This window comes from Aethalodelphis obliquidens, unplaced genomic scaffold (genome assembly GCF_003676395.1).
Source record: "Aethalodelphis obliquidens isolate GAN/ISIS:26980383/991018 unplaced genomic scaffold, ASM367639v1 scaffold26, whole genome shotgun sequence".
Taxonomy (NCBI): domain Eukaryota; kingdom Metazoa; phylum Chordata; class Mammalia; order Artiodactyla; family Delphinidae; genus Aethalodelphis; species Aethalodelphis obliquidens.
This window is the reverse complement of record NW_020837970.1, coordinates 15,271,213-15,285,968: the sequence shown is the minus strand read 5'-3', so window position 1 is coordinate 15,285,968 and position 14,756 is coordinate 15,271,213. Positions and strand designations below refer to the sequence as shown.

The following is a 14,756-nucleotide window of genomic DNA, read 5'->3' as shown; positions in this document are numbered from 1 at the left end:
GTATTCAATTATTAATATTTATTATTAATAGATAAATAGAATAATTATTCCTTTATATAAAACCAAACATTAATGTTTTAATATTCCTATATTAAAATAGATCCAACATGCCTAGAGAGCACAAGTCTTAAGTGTTCAGCTTGCAAAATTTTTACACAGGTACACATTCACCTAACCACCATCATTCCAGAAGGGTCTCTCGTGCGCTATCCCAGTGAATACTACACCCCCAACCCCCAACCAGGTCACCACTGAAAACTGGAAAGAATTTTCATCGAAGAAAGACTCTGGCTGAAGGGGGCAGAATCAGCACAGGGGAGGGTGTATTAAAGAGATGTGGAAGAGGCTGGCTCATAAAATTCCCTTCTTGTGTGTGGAGGGCTGACGTTTACTCCAAATGGGAGGGGGTAGGCACAAAGGTTCAGACAGGCTGAGCGACTCAAGGCTCAAAGGCGCAGGGCAAGCCAGGGGCAGAGCTGGGACTCGAACTCCGGTCCTCAACCTCCAAGTTTCATAAACCCTCAGCAGTCTGGAGTGAACGTGTGTGCGTGTGTGCGTGTGTGTGTGTGCATGCTGGAGGACGCAGCTCAGAAGGAGACTCTGGCTGTAGGGTCTGGGAGAGCTGGGGGAGGGTAGCTGGGCAGCAACAGGGCATAAATAAGCACATCTGTAAGCTCACTCCTGCACCCAGCCTCGAACCAGGTGATACTATCCTAAGCTAGTTGGGAAAACTGAGTCCCAACCAGAGGGGATCAACCCAAGATCACACAGCCACACGGTGTCAGAGCTGGAGTTTAAGCAGGGGGCCCCAAAATCCCATTCCAGGAGTCTTCTCACCAGGCCATAAGCAAGTCTTCCTAGAAAGAGACTTAGGGCCTCTCTGCCCCCTCCCCGCACCCTGTCTTCTCAAGCCCAGATTCAACCTTTCTGGCAGCCCGAGGCAGATGAGAAAGGCCAGTACCATGCAGTGGTCCCAGCCAGGGGTATCTCCTTGGGGGAGAGAGGGGCACGTGCTGTGCTCACCCAGGCATGGGAAGATGCCAGCAGGAAATCTGGGCTGGGGGCCCCGAACCCGCACTCCTACCTCATGATACGTGGGCTTTGTCAATGTCCACTCGCCGCTCTGCCTCCAGGGCAACATGGGTTGGGGTGGACCATCTAAAGTGCAAGTCAGGGCTTCCCTGGTGGTGCAGTGGTTAAGAATCTGCCTGCCAAAGGAGGGGACACAGGTTCGAGCCCTGGTCCGGGAAGATCCCACATGCCACGGAGCAACTAAGCCCGTGCGCCACAACTACTGAGCCTGTGCTCTAGAGCCCGTCAGCCACAACTACTGAGCCCGTGTGCCACAACTACTGAAGCTCATGCGCCTAGAGCCCGTGCTCCTCAACAAGAGAAGCCACCGCACCGCAACAAAGAGTACCCCTGCTTGCCACAACTAGAGAAAGCCCGCGTGCAGCAACGAAGACCCAGTGTAGACAAAAATAAATAAATAAATTTATTAAAAAATAAAGTGCAAGTCGGACCACATCACTCTTCTGCTTAAAACCCCTTGGGGGCTCCTGGCACCACCAGGGGTGAAGTTCACGCTCATTGGTTGGGCAGCCCTGGCTCCCCAGCTCCTGCCTGCCTCCCAGCCTGTTCGTCACTTGCCGTCCTACCCTTTCCACCCAGTAACATCCAACTCGCCTCTCTCCTGGAATAAGCCAGACCTGCGCCCCCCTCCATGCCTTTGTTTATGCCAGCCCTCTACCTGGAATGCCTTCCCCTCCCTTCATCCACCTCTGCCTACTCATCCTTGACGGCTGACATGAGATCTCTTCCTCCAGAAAGCGTCCTGGGCCCGCCACCCTGTCCCCATGGCTTCAGAGTTCTGTGCTCACATCTCCACTCCCCCGCTCACTGGCCTCCCTTCCCCACATCCCCGCGGCCGTGTGTCCTTCTGAGCCACCATCTCCTCCACGAGACTGCGCTCCCCCAAGGAGGGGGCAGCCTGGGTTCATCCCTGCATGCTCAGTGCCACGTGCTTTGGGCCTGGCACACAAGTGCTCAGCAAAAGTTTTCTGAATGAATCTAAGGCCTCATTTGATTTTCGTGAGGGTGAGGGGTGGGGAGGGTGGTCGGTGGTCAGGGAGCAGGGCAGCCAGGGTGCAGAGGTGCGCAGAACAAGGCTGGTCATCCTCTCCACGTCTGTTCCCTGGGCAAAACAGCTCTCCCCTCCTGTCTCACCTTCCCCCTCAGGAGCCTCTCCTGAGTCTCATTGCTTAGGGTCTTGCTATCAGCAAGCTAAGGCATCATCCCTCCCAGGGGAATTTATATTTTAATAACATCTAGAAGGCCCCAAGGAACTGAATTCTATAGTGGCTTCTGGGAGGGTATTCTTTAAAAAGCAACCACACAGCAAGATCAGCCGTCCACTGCCAGGCCAGCGCGCTGCTAAGTTTCTGCATGTCCGTGGGGCTATGTAATCAGACGTACCAGGCTCAGGTCCCAGCTCATCCTTCCCCACTGTGTGTGCCAGGGTGGGTGCTGCCCTCTCGGAGGCTCAGTCTCCCCACCTGTAAGGTGGGAATGACAGCAGAGTGCGGGGGACCGTGCGATAATGGATGTGCACTGGCCGGTGGCGGGGGCAGGTTCAGCAGAGCAGTGTGATTCCTGCTGCTTTTCTAAAGCAAAGGCCCACAGAGCTTGCAGCTCCCACGGCCACCCCCCAGCACCGGGGCCCCCCCGGGGCCTGCAGAGGCGAGGCTTTGTTTGTGGCTCCTGAGCCCCCCTCTCCTTCCCTCCGCCCACTCTCCCTTCCTCCCTCCCTCCATCCCTCCAAGCCAGAGTTCCAGGGAAAACTTTGTCTGGAGACTTCTCAAGCCAGTGATAAGGCCTGGCCAGAGGAAAGCTCTTAGCAACCCAGACTCCCAACCCAGAGGCCCTTCTAATGGTTTCAGAGAAACAAAGGAGGGAAAGATTGCCTGCAGCTCTGCGTGCCAGGTGGGCCGGCTTCCAGGAGGGAGAGTGAGGTTCACGGGCCGCCTGTGGAGGCCAAGGTGGCGGCCTGGCATGTAGGACACATGGGCCACCAGATCTGGGTAATCACAGCCCCACGGCCGAGCAGAAAGAGCCTCAGAAGTCGTTCCTTCTGCCTTTGCCATGGCCTGACCAGGCCCTGGGGCGGGCTGCTCCTGGCTGGTCATTTGGGGAGCCAGTCCTCTTCGTTTGGGTGCCCACTGCCAGCTAGACTGAGTTCTGAAAGTCTACTTTCTGGAACTTTCTCCCACCCCCACTTCTGAATCAGTCCTTGGCCTGATTTCTAGTAGAAGCCTAGAGAAACCCACTAAACTGAAGTTCATCCAACCCAAACCTGCCACTAGGCAGGAGGCAGCCCCAGTTCCTGCTCAGCCACTGGCGCCCCTTTGAGTAAACCTTCTGTGGCCTCAGTTTTCTCCTCTGCAAAATGAGGGAGCCCATTACATCTCTTTAGAGTCCCTTCCAGTTCTAGCAGTCTGTAGATCTCTAGGAGTAAGGACTTAGCCCAAGCAGCAACATCCAGGGAATGGTCTAGGCTTGTTTCAAATCCTGCCCAATCTTGCCCCTTTACACCAGGTACCCCATGGTCTATATCACACCTTTTCTACCCTGCACAGCCCTTTGATGAACACTGTGAAAGGTACTAAAAAGAATCAGATGTAATCTCTGGCCTCAGCAAGCTCGTAATTAAGGAGTCAAGTTCATGTTCATAAAGCAATCAGCAAACAACATAACACCTTGGGCTTTTATTTGTATCTGGTGTAGTGGAGACTGGGTGCTACAGGAGTTCTCGGGACAGAGAAATTAACACGGATGCAGACCCCGAAAAGGCCAGTTTAACAGGACAACTCAGGCCCTGAAATAGCCTCAGTGCATAACAGCTTGAGTGTGTCCTCAGATATCATAATGATTAACGCAGGAAGGTAGACCCCTGGGCTTTAGAGGACAGATGTGTGATAATAAAAAGTTATCAGATGGCTGCTCAGGTACACAGAAATCCCCTTTCCCAGAATTCCAAATTTCCCAGAATCCCAAATTTCCCCATGCATTCCTGCAAACTGATCTTTCACCCGGAGGTCGGCAGGGCAGGCAGAAACAGCATTATCTTTAGGAAGTTAAACAAAAAACCTCAAGAATTAAATCGTTTTGTCCCCATCCACCAACACCTTTCTTTTCATCAGCTGTTCCGTGTCTTAGAAATTCCGCCAGATCCCAGATCATAAAGCTGTTAGTTCTGAAATCACACTTAAGGTGTTTAAACGGTTAGCTGTAAATGCTTCAAGCTACTGGAGCATATTCCTTTCCATAAACCTAAAGGAAAAGCAAGTCTGAGCCCCAAAGGCATAAGGACGCGTCTGGAGCAAAGGTCAAGGTCCCTTGCCACGGGGCACAGGATGGGATCTCTCTGCCCAGAGACCCAGGCAGGACTGTGCTCTGGGACCCATCCTCCCCAGCCTTCCACAGGGAGCTGGGGCTTGCAGGGAGCCAGGATGATACACATCAAGGTTCGGATGCTTTATTTGGCTCACTTTTCAAATGAAAGCAGGATGCCCAATTTTTACTGCCAGATTATTTATCCCAAGCATATTAAAACAGCCAAAATAGAATAGGAAGAGAGAAAAACAACTTTTTATCTGCACCCAACTAGCCTGACGGAGCAGAAAACAGATAGAGGCTGTTTGGAAGAGATGAACTCCTCTTTTTCATACCAACAGTGTATGAATCAATTCTGAAGTCAGGACTACAGCGCAGGAAAAGTGGGTTAGCTATTGGATGGAACTGCCAAACTCTGAAGGCCGTGAAATGCTGGTGATGGGAGGGGGCGGGAGGGAGCGCGAATTAGACATGACAATAACCATCCCCTTCCATGACATCTACGACTGCCTTACTTACACATTACAGCACCCTAGTAAGGTTGAGTCCTAACTCCATTTTCAAAGATGAGAAAACAGAGGCTCAGAGATGTTGAGGGACTAGCCCAGGGTCACAAGGTAAGAAAAAGTGGCAAGAGCAAGGCTTGGATCTTCCGCCTCCGGGCCCCCTGCTCTGGTCCCATGTTTTGGGGTCATTCCAGCCTGATGGAATGGCAAGCCAGAAGGCCCGGGAGGTAGGCTCAGGCCCTCCCCAGCTTTGAGACCCTAGTAAGTTACCTCACTGCCCTCTCTGGGTCTGTTTCTGCTACTATGGAAATGGGAACAGTAATAGCACAGACCTCAGAGGTAATCAGGAAGATTAAAAGAGTAAATACATATGAAACACTTTTTATGTGCTTGGCATAAACTAAGCACCCTCGAAGGGTTAGCTACGTTTGTTGTTGTGTTTATTTCACCGTCAGCTCCTTGAAAGCAGGGACTTAACACCTGGTGAAAGGCTCCAAACAGCCTACTAAGAAATTAGTATTTATTACGATTAGGAGTCATTCTCATATTCCTAGAAAGCGTGGAGTTCACGAAGGCAGAGGGCTGGACCAGACGACCTCAGACGGCTCTACAGTTAAGCCCTGAGTGTGGGGGCTTCTTCCCAGGGATTAGCGTGAGCACCACCCAGAATGAGCCTCCCCACATTCCCATCTGCGGGCAGCCAGAGCCTCCCACAGTGTCACCATCTGTCTCACTCAGGGGCCAGTAAATTTAAGCCTGTGAAAAATGTCACCTTCTCTGAGCTCGGGCAGGGCAGAAACCAAAATGCAGACACCCAACAGAATTCCAACATTAAAAATTCTGCATCTGTCCCTATGGTTTTACTGTAAAGACCAAGGCCCAATCCAGATAAGCAGAAAGGTTTAAAAAAACAAAATCAGTCGTAATTGGGCCCAGTAAAAATGGAAGGTAGAAATTTTCCTGCCAGAGCAAAGTTTCCTTTTGGGAAAAAAAAAAAAAAAAAAAAAGACCCCTCCCCAGAGCTGCCTGCGAGCCAGGAGGGCCCCTGCCCTCCCTTACGCAGCCCGGGGAGGCCCTGGGAGGGCAGCAGAAGGCTGGGCAACGGCATGTAGCGCTTTCACACCCCTCAGGTCAGTTTAAGAAGTGGCCCAGTGACAAGCCATCTTCCAGCTGCGGGGAGGAGGAAGGAAAGAGTGCCAGAGTCAGGAGGCCCAGGTCTGGACCCATCTCTGTTCTGCCTCACTGGGCGAGCTCTTGCAGCTTCCTTGGCCTCTCTGTGCCTGATTCCTCATCTATAAAGCGGAAATAACAGTAATCTACGCCATAAAGTCTCTTTGATGATGAAATGAGCCAATACCTGGGCTTAGCCCTCACCAATGCCTGGCATGCAGGAAGTGATCCTGGAGAGTTGTTTTTGACTCCAGACGTCTGCTCATTCTGCCCTGTTCCCTCTGCCTGTTATCCTCTCCTCAGCTCCCCCCATTTCACCTGCCATCTCCTACTCATCGTTCGTGATTCAGCTAACAGTCACTTCTGAGCCCCCTGATTAGGTCAGGCCCCCTGCTATTATTCCCAGAGGTCCCTGTACTGCTCATTTCATAACCCCCAGGACACTCACTGTCAGCATTTGTTTAATTTTCTGTCTTCCCGGTGTTAATAGCTAACGCTAACTGCCAGGCGTGTGGTAAGTGCTTCACACAGATCAGCTCATTTAATCTTTACAATCATCCTTTTAAGTACTACTATTATCAATCCCAATTAAAGGATGGGGAAACAGATGTTCAGAGAGGTTAGGCAACCTGCCCAAGAACACACTGCAAGTAAATGATACAGTGCCATCTGTCTGACTCGAAAGCTGGCCTTCTTAGGCACCCCCTGGGAATCAAGGGCCATCTCAAGAGAAGGCTGCTTCTGGTAAGGGCTGCAGGCCTGGTCCACAGACCTGCGTTCCCTGGACAAAGCTAGCTTCACGGGAATGAAGAAGGCCCTGCCTCTGCCCCACCTTGTTCTGCTGCTGTGCTGGCCGCCCTACCTATAAGCAGCCTTATCTAATGCCAGATACCACGTGCAGGATGTCTTCCTTACCCAGCACCATTCCCCCAGTCATTCACATTGTTCCCAGCTCCAGCAAAGGCCACAGGAAAGTCTAAGGATGATACACCCACGAGTGTCACCCTCAAGGCGAGCACACCTCCATGGCAGGGCCACAGACACACAGACAGGAGCCCTACGCTTTGGGGGTAGGGGCTGCAGAATATGACAGAGCTCCAGCAGGAGAGGCCTGGAGGTCAGAGGAATGTGTGCTCTGGAGTCAGACAGCCCAGGTATAGATCCCTGCTCCCCCACCCGCTAAACCTGCAACCTTGAGCAATTCACCTACTCTCACTGAGCCTCAGTTTCCTCCTCTGGAAAATGGGATCATCCAATAATAGAATCACTCTCATGGTGAACAGAGTAAATGCAATCATGCCCGCCCAATGCCTGCTTAATAACTGTTATTCTCATCTTCACAGGATGTGGACCATTACGTGATCAGATTGAGAAGGTTCTGGCTCAAAGTCAGAAGGTCTGGGTGTGCAGCCCGGCTCTGACCCACATTAGCTCTGTGACTAGGGTGTGGTCATCCCTCTACTCAGAGACTCTGTTTATTCATCTGTAAATAGGGGGAACCCTCCCCACCATGGGACGGGCGTAGGGATTCACTGCAGTAACCCATGTGTGTGTTCTGTAAACAGGACAGTCGTGAGCAAACCTGGGCGCCTCCCATCGCTGTGTTAATTGGAAGGAGGGTGCCAGCCAGAAACCAATTACCAAGTCCCTCCAGGGGCCTCTGCGGGGGTGGGGGTGGCAGGGGGGGAGGGAGAGAGGAAGGGTGAGTGGCAGTTCCACCCCCAATCCCCCCCTCACCTCCCACCCTACTTGTGCCTCCTTCGCAGCTGGTCCCACACTCCAGGCCCACAAAGGAGAGGCTCATTCTAAACAGCTTCTTTTCATGTGGAAGCCACCGGATTTGCATCTGTCCTTCCCTGGCAGGGCCTGCTCCCAGCCAGCTGCTCCGAGCTTCCCAGGCTGCAGGCGGCTCGGGGCTGGGGCCTGAACCTGCGGGGTACAGGGGCAGGGAAAGGAAGGGAACAGAACGAGCTGATCAGAAGAGGGAAGGAGAGGGGGCTGGGCACAGAGGGAATTTGCACATTCCCTCATCTCCTGGACACCAGACAAATTCCGTGGCCAGCTATCCAAATCAGAATCTGGGCTGCCCCGGTGCCAGGAGCCGGCGGCAGCTGAGGCCATGTCTGCTCCAGGCTGGCCAACCCGGGAGAGAAGTGGAAAAACTCTCTCCATCGCTGAGCTGCCAGGGTCTGATGCTGCCAGGCCATTGGTCCAGCCAGTGTCCATACACTCAAACTGGCCGAGCCCATGTCTGTGCTGACTCCACAGGCTTGGCTGGCTGTGGGGTGATTCTGGGGCCCTGGGGAGCCTCACAACCCTTCCCAGATGCCTCTAGGCGCTGCCATAGATGCCAAGGTGGCAACACCCCCAGCCGAGAGAACACAGGGCCTCCGGGCACACTGAGGAAGGGAGTAACTCGCCAGGGCTTTTCTGGAGAGTGAGGGAGAGACAGCAGAGAAGGAAAGGGCCTGTATTTACGAAGCACTTACAGCATGCAGCCAAGACCAGCCTCTCCCAGCTTGTGTCCACTGGACCTTGACACTCCTAACCCAGGACGCTGAGATACCTCCTTCCACATCCATCTCCTCAAAGGGCCTGGACAGCAGGGGCTGTGGCTATGCACTCTGTGACCCTAATGCCTAACACAGGGCCTGGCCCAGAGCGGGAGCTCAGAGGGTGCTGGCTGAACGAATGAGTGAATGTTAGCTAGATACCTTCTGCTTGAGGATGCCAGCGATCTGGAAAAAGCCCCGCGAGGAAGGAGGAGGTATGGTGAGTACATGGAGTGTACAGGAGGCAGAATCCCCACACTACCCCTACGTGTCTGGGAGCTGGGTCTGTGCTGGTACCTCTCAGCCTTTCAACTGAGGTTCTCTCATCTCTTCTCGCAGTAAGAGCCAGACAGGAAAATGGTGCTGGGAAGTGGGATATCTGGGGGTCCAGGTATCCTAGGTAGACTGCATCTGGGTCCATGAGTTGAAGCAGAAGGGCTTGTAACCCCCTTCCCTATCCTGACCCTGGGCTCCCTCACACCCGGACCCAAAAAAGGGAGAGGGAAACCCAGACACTAGCAGTCCAGGCTGGGGCGATGCAGGGGGGCAAAAACACCTGCCCCTGCTCCGGCTGCCTGAAGTCCCCCCTCACCGGGCAGCCAGGAGGAAAGAGCACTGATCAGGAGTCAGGAGGACCCAGGTTCCAGCCCCTCCAGCCTCAAACTTGCTTGAGCGGCTTTAGGCAAATCACAGTTCTGTTCCCTGAGCCTAAGTTCCCTCATTTGTCAGGGGAGAGAACTGGATGATTAAACTGCTTGAACATTCTGTTCTCCTATAAGCTGCTCCACAGGGGCCCTAGAGACATGTGATCTTTGCCAAACAATTAACTGTTATTAGCTACCTGGGCAGGACAACACCGTCCTATCACATTCAGCAGGAGCCAGGGGCTCCCACCAGCGAGCTGAGCTCTGCTGGAACAGGGGCAGGAGAGGAAGGCTGACCTGCAGAAAGAAGGGCCAGGGCGCGGCTGACAATACTGCTTGTGGACCTGGAATCGACTGCTTAGAGGGGGATGCTGGCATCCAGTGTCCTCTCTTTGCCCACATTCCTTCTCCTAAGTCCTTCCTAGCTGCAGCAGGCATTCCTGCTGCCCAGGGTACTTTGTTCTTGGTCCCCTGGCCCCCTGAGCTAGCCTGGGGAACTTGGAAAGCACTGAGCTCAGCAGCACCTAACTTAACAAGGCACACCTGGGAACAAGGCTACCCAGTCACTAGAAGCCACCACCTTGCTTACCTAGAAGCCACATCTCTGGTCACATCACAGACAAAAGCCAAGAAATCACTCCAAAGGACCCCTGAGCAGCGAAAAGGAGGTGGTAAGGCCTACGTTACAGCTCACAGGCTTTTCTCATAGCCTATTGACCAGTACTCTACACACATTTCTAATATAGTTTGTTCTGTTTTTCCAGGTGAGTGCAATTTAGAAACAGATATTTAGACACAGAAGCACTGCTAAGTGCTAAGTCAGGTATATGACTGAAATGGAGTAGAGACAGAAAAATTATAAAAATCAGGCACAAGGATTTGAAGAATAAAATCATCTGGAATAAAATCATCTTGTTACTGGGAGGGCCGCCTTCACTCCCTCACCCTTGACTTGCCCTATGGAAGGACACTGGACCAAAACTAGGAGGAGGCTGGGCCTTGACCTCCTGTGGATATCTGCAGGCTGGGAAGCTGCATCTGGTCCTTCCCTCTCCTCTCTAGTTTTTCTTCCTTTCTTCTCCTCCTCATTATATAAAGAAACTAAGGCAGCTTACTAAAATATACACAATAAAATAGAGTTTAAAACATCATAACCAGGAAAAATGTCATCAGGCTAGAAGGTCACGATTCAAAATCTGCATGGCTCCGAGTCTCTAGTGTGTTAGGGCAGGAGCCCCTCCAGAAAACCCCCAGGTTTTACATGCAGCCTCACCAGCTGTACCCCACAATGAAGGGGGCTAGTTGTATGTATGAGAGGGAGGGTGGCAAACGGAAAACAGAGCCCCTCTGCCCTAAGGAAGTGCTACTGAGGATCCAGCAACTGACCATCTGGTTTCCTCTTCTCCACTTCCCAGGCTCTCTGAGCTAACAAGATTGTCTCCCACAATACAATCCACACCTAACCCTGGCCCTGAGGATCTGCCCTGCGGGGGGTCTGACACAAAGGCTCAAAGCAAGGGTCCAAGGGGCAGGAAGCTGGGGCTTGCCCAAAATGGGTGACTCTGCCTAGAGGCAGCAAGAGCCAGGGCCTCACCCTCTAATCCATTCCCTCCCCAGCCTACCACCCCACTAAGCAGTGATCCCACCTCCCAGACTCCTGTTAGGGTTCTTCTTGTAACCAGACCAACTCCAGAGAAAAAAGAGCTTCCTGGTCTCCATCAGAGCTGACTTCCTTGCCAGAGTTGAAGCTGTCCCAAAGCCCCGCAGAAGGTGGAACCAATTCCCGCATTTCACAGATGGGAAGACAGAGGCCTAGAGATGGAAGTGACTGGTCCAAGGTCACACGGCCTGTTAGTGGCTGATTTAGGACTACAGGCAAGGCCTTCAGACTCCCAGAGCACTATGGTTTCTTCTCAAACTCAGAGAGGAGCCTTTACCAGCAGGCTTTTAGGCTTTTAGGCCTGCTCCCAGGCTCCTCCCCTGTAGCCCTCTTGCTCCTCCAGCCCTCCCCACTAGTCTGTGAAGGGCTGGCAAAGGAAGAGAAGACAGGGTTAAGGTGGGGGTTTTATTTAATCCTCTGAGCTGGCTTAAACTGATACCACATTGGTTAGAACAGGAAGAGAGAGACAGAGGGATTTGGTGGGGGATGGGGTGGAAGGGGGTGCATTAGTGAATAATCACTGGATACCAAGAGGCCAGGACTGCCAATAGGTTTAACAGACAGGTACTCACCTTCATGGACTCCCCACCCCAGGGCCCAGGCCTCCAAGCAGTGCCCCTCTACCACTGGAATCACCCAGTCTCCAAGGTGCAGGGCAATGGAAAGATCACAGGCCATAGATCAGGATAGGCCTGAGGGCAAACCCCAGCTCTGCCACTTACTCACTGTGTGACCTCAGGCAAGTTACTTTACCTCTCTGAGCCTCAGCTTCTTCCTCTGTTAAAGGGGCCTGAACACACCTTCCTTGCAGGCCTCCTGGGAAGGAAGGCTGCCTGAGCTCACATACTTAAAGAGACACAGGGTAGGCATCTAGTCAAATCTCGGTGCTGTTATTACAAACCTCACATCCTTTATCTCTCATCCAGGCCCATCCATTACTCTTCTACTCCAACCTGCTTACAGTCTTTGACATTAATAACCTTAATGACAATAATCCTTCCCAGACAAACAGCATTTGTATCATTTCAAATCACTAAGCATCCTGCACCCTGTGGGTCACAGCAGCCCTGCCAGTAGTAGCCAGAGCTAAGGTAGCCCCTCAGCCCCCAAGTGCATCTTCCCACAATGTTTCCAAGTCCTGATTTCGGAATTGAGCCCAAAGACCCTGAATGAACACGCTGTCTTATGGCAGATCTCAGGGGGGCATGGGTAGCCCCTGGCGTATCAGATGGAGACAGAATCACCTCTCCCATCACTTCCATGGTTGACCCGCCATCCGGCCCACTGCTCTGACCACAAACAAGCGGCCCTTCCCACTTTGGCCTCCACCTCTCCAATTCTGAGAGCCAGCGGGGCAGCTGGTGGAGTCTGGCCTTGGGTACATGGCTCCACAAACCCAAGGCCAAGCCCAGGCTGTGATCTCCTCACCCTGACAGAGCTGTCTGAAAAGCGTCACAATCACACCCTTGATTTTATTGGCTCTTCAACTGCCCGTCGCCACCCCCAGGGTCCATATTATCATCCTGATCCTCACATTCCACAGGAGGAAACTGAGGGCCAAAGCAGAAGGGCCCAGCCAAGGTCACCCAGGGGATTTGGGATAGTGATGGAGAGTGAACTCGGGTCTCCTAAACCCTGGACACTTTCCACTATCCAGGTCTGCTTCCCACTTAACTCTTTCTTCCCCACAGCAGGGAAGCTCCCAGTCTCTCCAGTAAACCTGGGCACCTATGACAAGGTCCAAGAACTCTCCTCCAACATGGGAGCTGCCACTGTGCGCTGCTGCCTTCCTCGCCACAGTCCCTCCCCATATCTTCCAGCCGGCCACGGCAGAACCTTTCCCATGCCGGGTAGCAACTCCCAGGACTGGGGAGAACCTTCTCCACAGGCTGCCTTTGGAGTGGGGCCAGAGTTCCTGGGATGGGCGGCAGAAGCCGGCAGGTGGGGTGGGCTTTCACCTCGGCTGGCCTCCTCAGGGCGGCAAGCCCATTCCCACACCCACTGCCCAGCTCCAGTCCCTGCCAGCGACGCTCGCTGCGGCCCGCACCAACGGGGACCCCAAGGAGCTGCCCCACACTGCTCTCCAGGGGTTAAAAATGCAGCATCCTAAACAAGGGTTAAAAATGCAGTCCTGGGGTTGAGCCGGTGCGAGGGATCCTGTCCAAACCAAGGCGGCTGCCAAAGCGGCATCCTCCCCCTTCCCTCTGCGGTCCTCGGGGGGCCGGAGCGACTCGGGCGACTGGGGGAGCAAGAGAAGCGCACGCAGCACCTTCCCGACACCAGTGCCCCCTCCCCACGCCCACACCCCCGCGCTCCCCACAACCCAGGCCTGGAGCTGCAAGCGCCTGCTGGTGCCGGGCGCGGCGGGCGAGGGGCGCTTACCTTTGTGACAGTCATGCAGAAACTCCGGGGCGGTGCGGGGGCGCGGGCGCGGCGTGCGGGGGCGGCGGCCGGGGTCGGCGGCGGGCCCCGGGAGGCGGCGGGAAGGGGGTCCGGCGCGGCTCGAGCGCTTCCCGCGCCCCGCGGGAGGCTCAGCCGAGCCTGGGGGCAGCACTTCGGGCGGGCAGCGCGCAGGGACCGCTCGTCGGCGCTCGCCCGCCGCTCGTCGCTGATGTCAGCCCCGAATGTGCATTTATAATAGATGAGCCTCCTTCGCCGCAGGAAGGCGAGGCAGGAAGAAAGGGAGCGAGGGAGAGGGCCCGGGCTGGGGGGCGGGGGGAGGAAGAGGGGCCGGGAACTCGCTACAAAGGAGGAGGCGGAAGGAGAAGGAGGAGGAAGCGCACGCCCGCCCGCCGCCGTGCCCCGCGCCTCGGGGCTGGGTCGCGGGCCGCCGGGCACCGCTGCTGGCGAAGCCGGGGGCCGGCGCCCAGGCCCGCGGCCTTAACCCCTTCAGGCCCACGGCCGCCACGCGGCTGGGCAAGGCTGGGTCCTGGCACCTGCTGGGTGGAGGGTGGGCAGCGACCCGGGCTCTCGGTGCCCTGTTGGCCCCGGGACGCTGGTGAAGTCACACCCTAGACGGCCGAGGCGCCTCTTGGGCTGAGAAGAGCGCCGGGCTCGCCCCCTGGAGGTTCGCAAAGTCGGCCAGGAGTGCCGCGCTGCTGGCGGCGAGGGGCGTGGCACCGCCCGCGCGGAGCTCGGCCCGCACCCCTGCCTCGCGCAGACCTCGACCCGAGGGGCGTGGGATGGGAGGCGCCAGCACTGGTCCGAGTCTCATTCCCGCAGCGAGGCGGTGGCCCAGAGGGCCTCGTAGCCAGTTTTACAGAGGAGGAAACTGAGGGGCAGGGTGGAAAGTGACTTGGACAACGGCACGCAGCCAGGCGGGCGTTTCTCCAGGAGCCCGCTCTTTCCTTGTCGCCGCAAGCTCTGTACCGAACCCCCTGTGATAAAAGCTACGTTCTAGAGAGAGGACGGGCCCTGCCCCGTGTGTGTCTGTACGACCCCTGGGTGCGGCGCGGCTTTGGGGGAACACAGGTGCGTCCTCTGTGGCGAACTAATCCTGACCTGGGTCACACCATATCCTGGAAATGCTTCAGGGACTTGAGGGACAATCACCTGAAAGTGTCCCCGCAAGTCTTCTGAAACCAGTCCTCCAGCTGAGTACCTGAGCAGACCCGGTTTCGGCAGATCCTGAACCGCTGAGACTGCGGAGGGGCGGGGTTAGCGGAGATGGAGGCGGAGGGATCGGCTACGCATCACAATCTCCCTCCACGCCCGGAAGTGCTGGGTTCCTGCAGCTGATGATCATGCAATTCAATTAACTAGACGACGTGGTCGCTGTGGTGCGCACACCTGATCTGTGGAAGGTGCCGGAAGAACAGAGACCAGATCGGAT

The 14,756-nt window shown here is 54.9% G+C and overlaps 1 protein-coding gene across 1 annotated transcript in view; it reads right to left on the bottom strand.

Annotated features, from left to right (window-relative positions):
* Nucleotides 1-14,115, bottom strand: part of CORO2B (coronin 2B) — a 139,870-nt gene extending 125,755 nt beyond the window's left edge. The window contains exon 1 of the mRNA XM_027123446.1: nt 13,307-14,115. Within this exon, the coding sequence (XP_026979247.1) occupies nt 13,307-13,321 (15 nt within the window). The 5' untranslated portion in view covers nt 13,322-14,115. The remainder of the gene's footprint in view (nt 1-13,306) is intronic.
* Nucleotides 14,116-14,756: the final 641 nt, after the last annotated feature.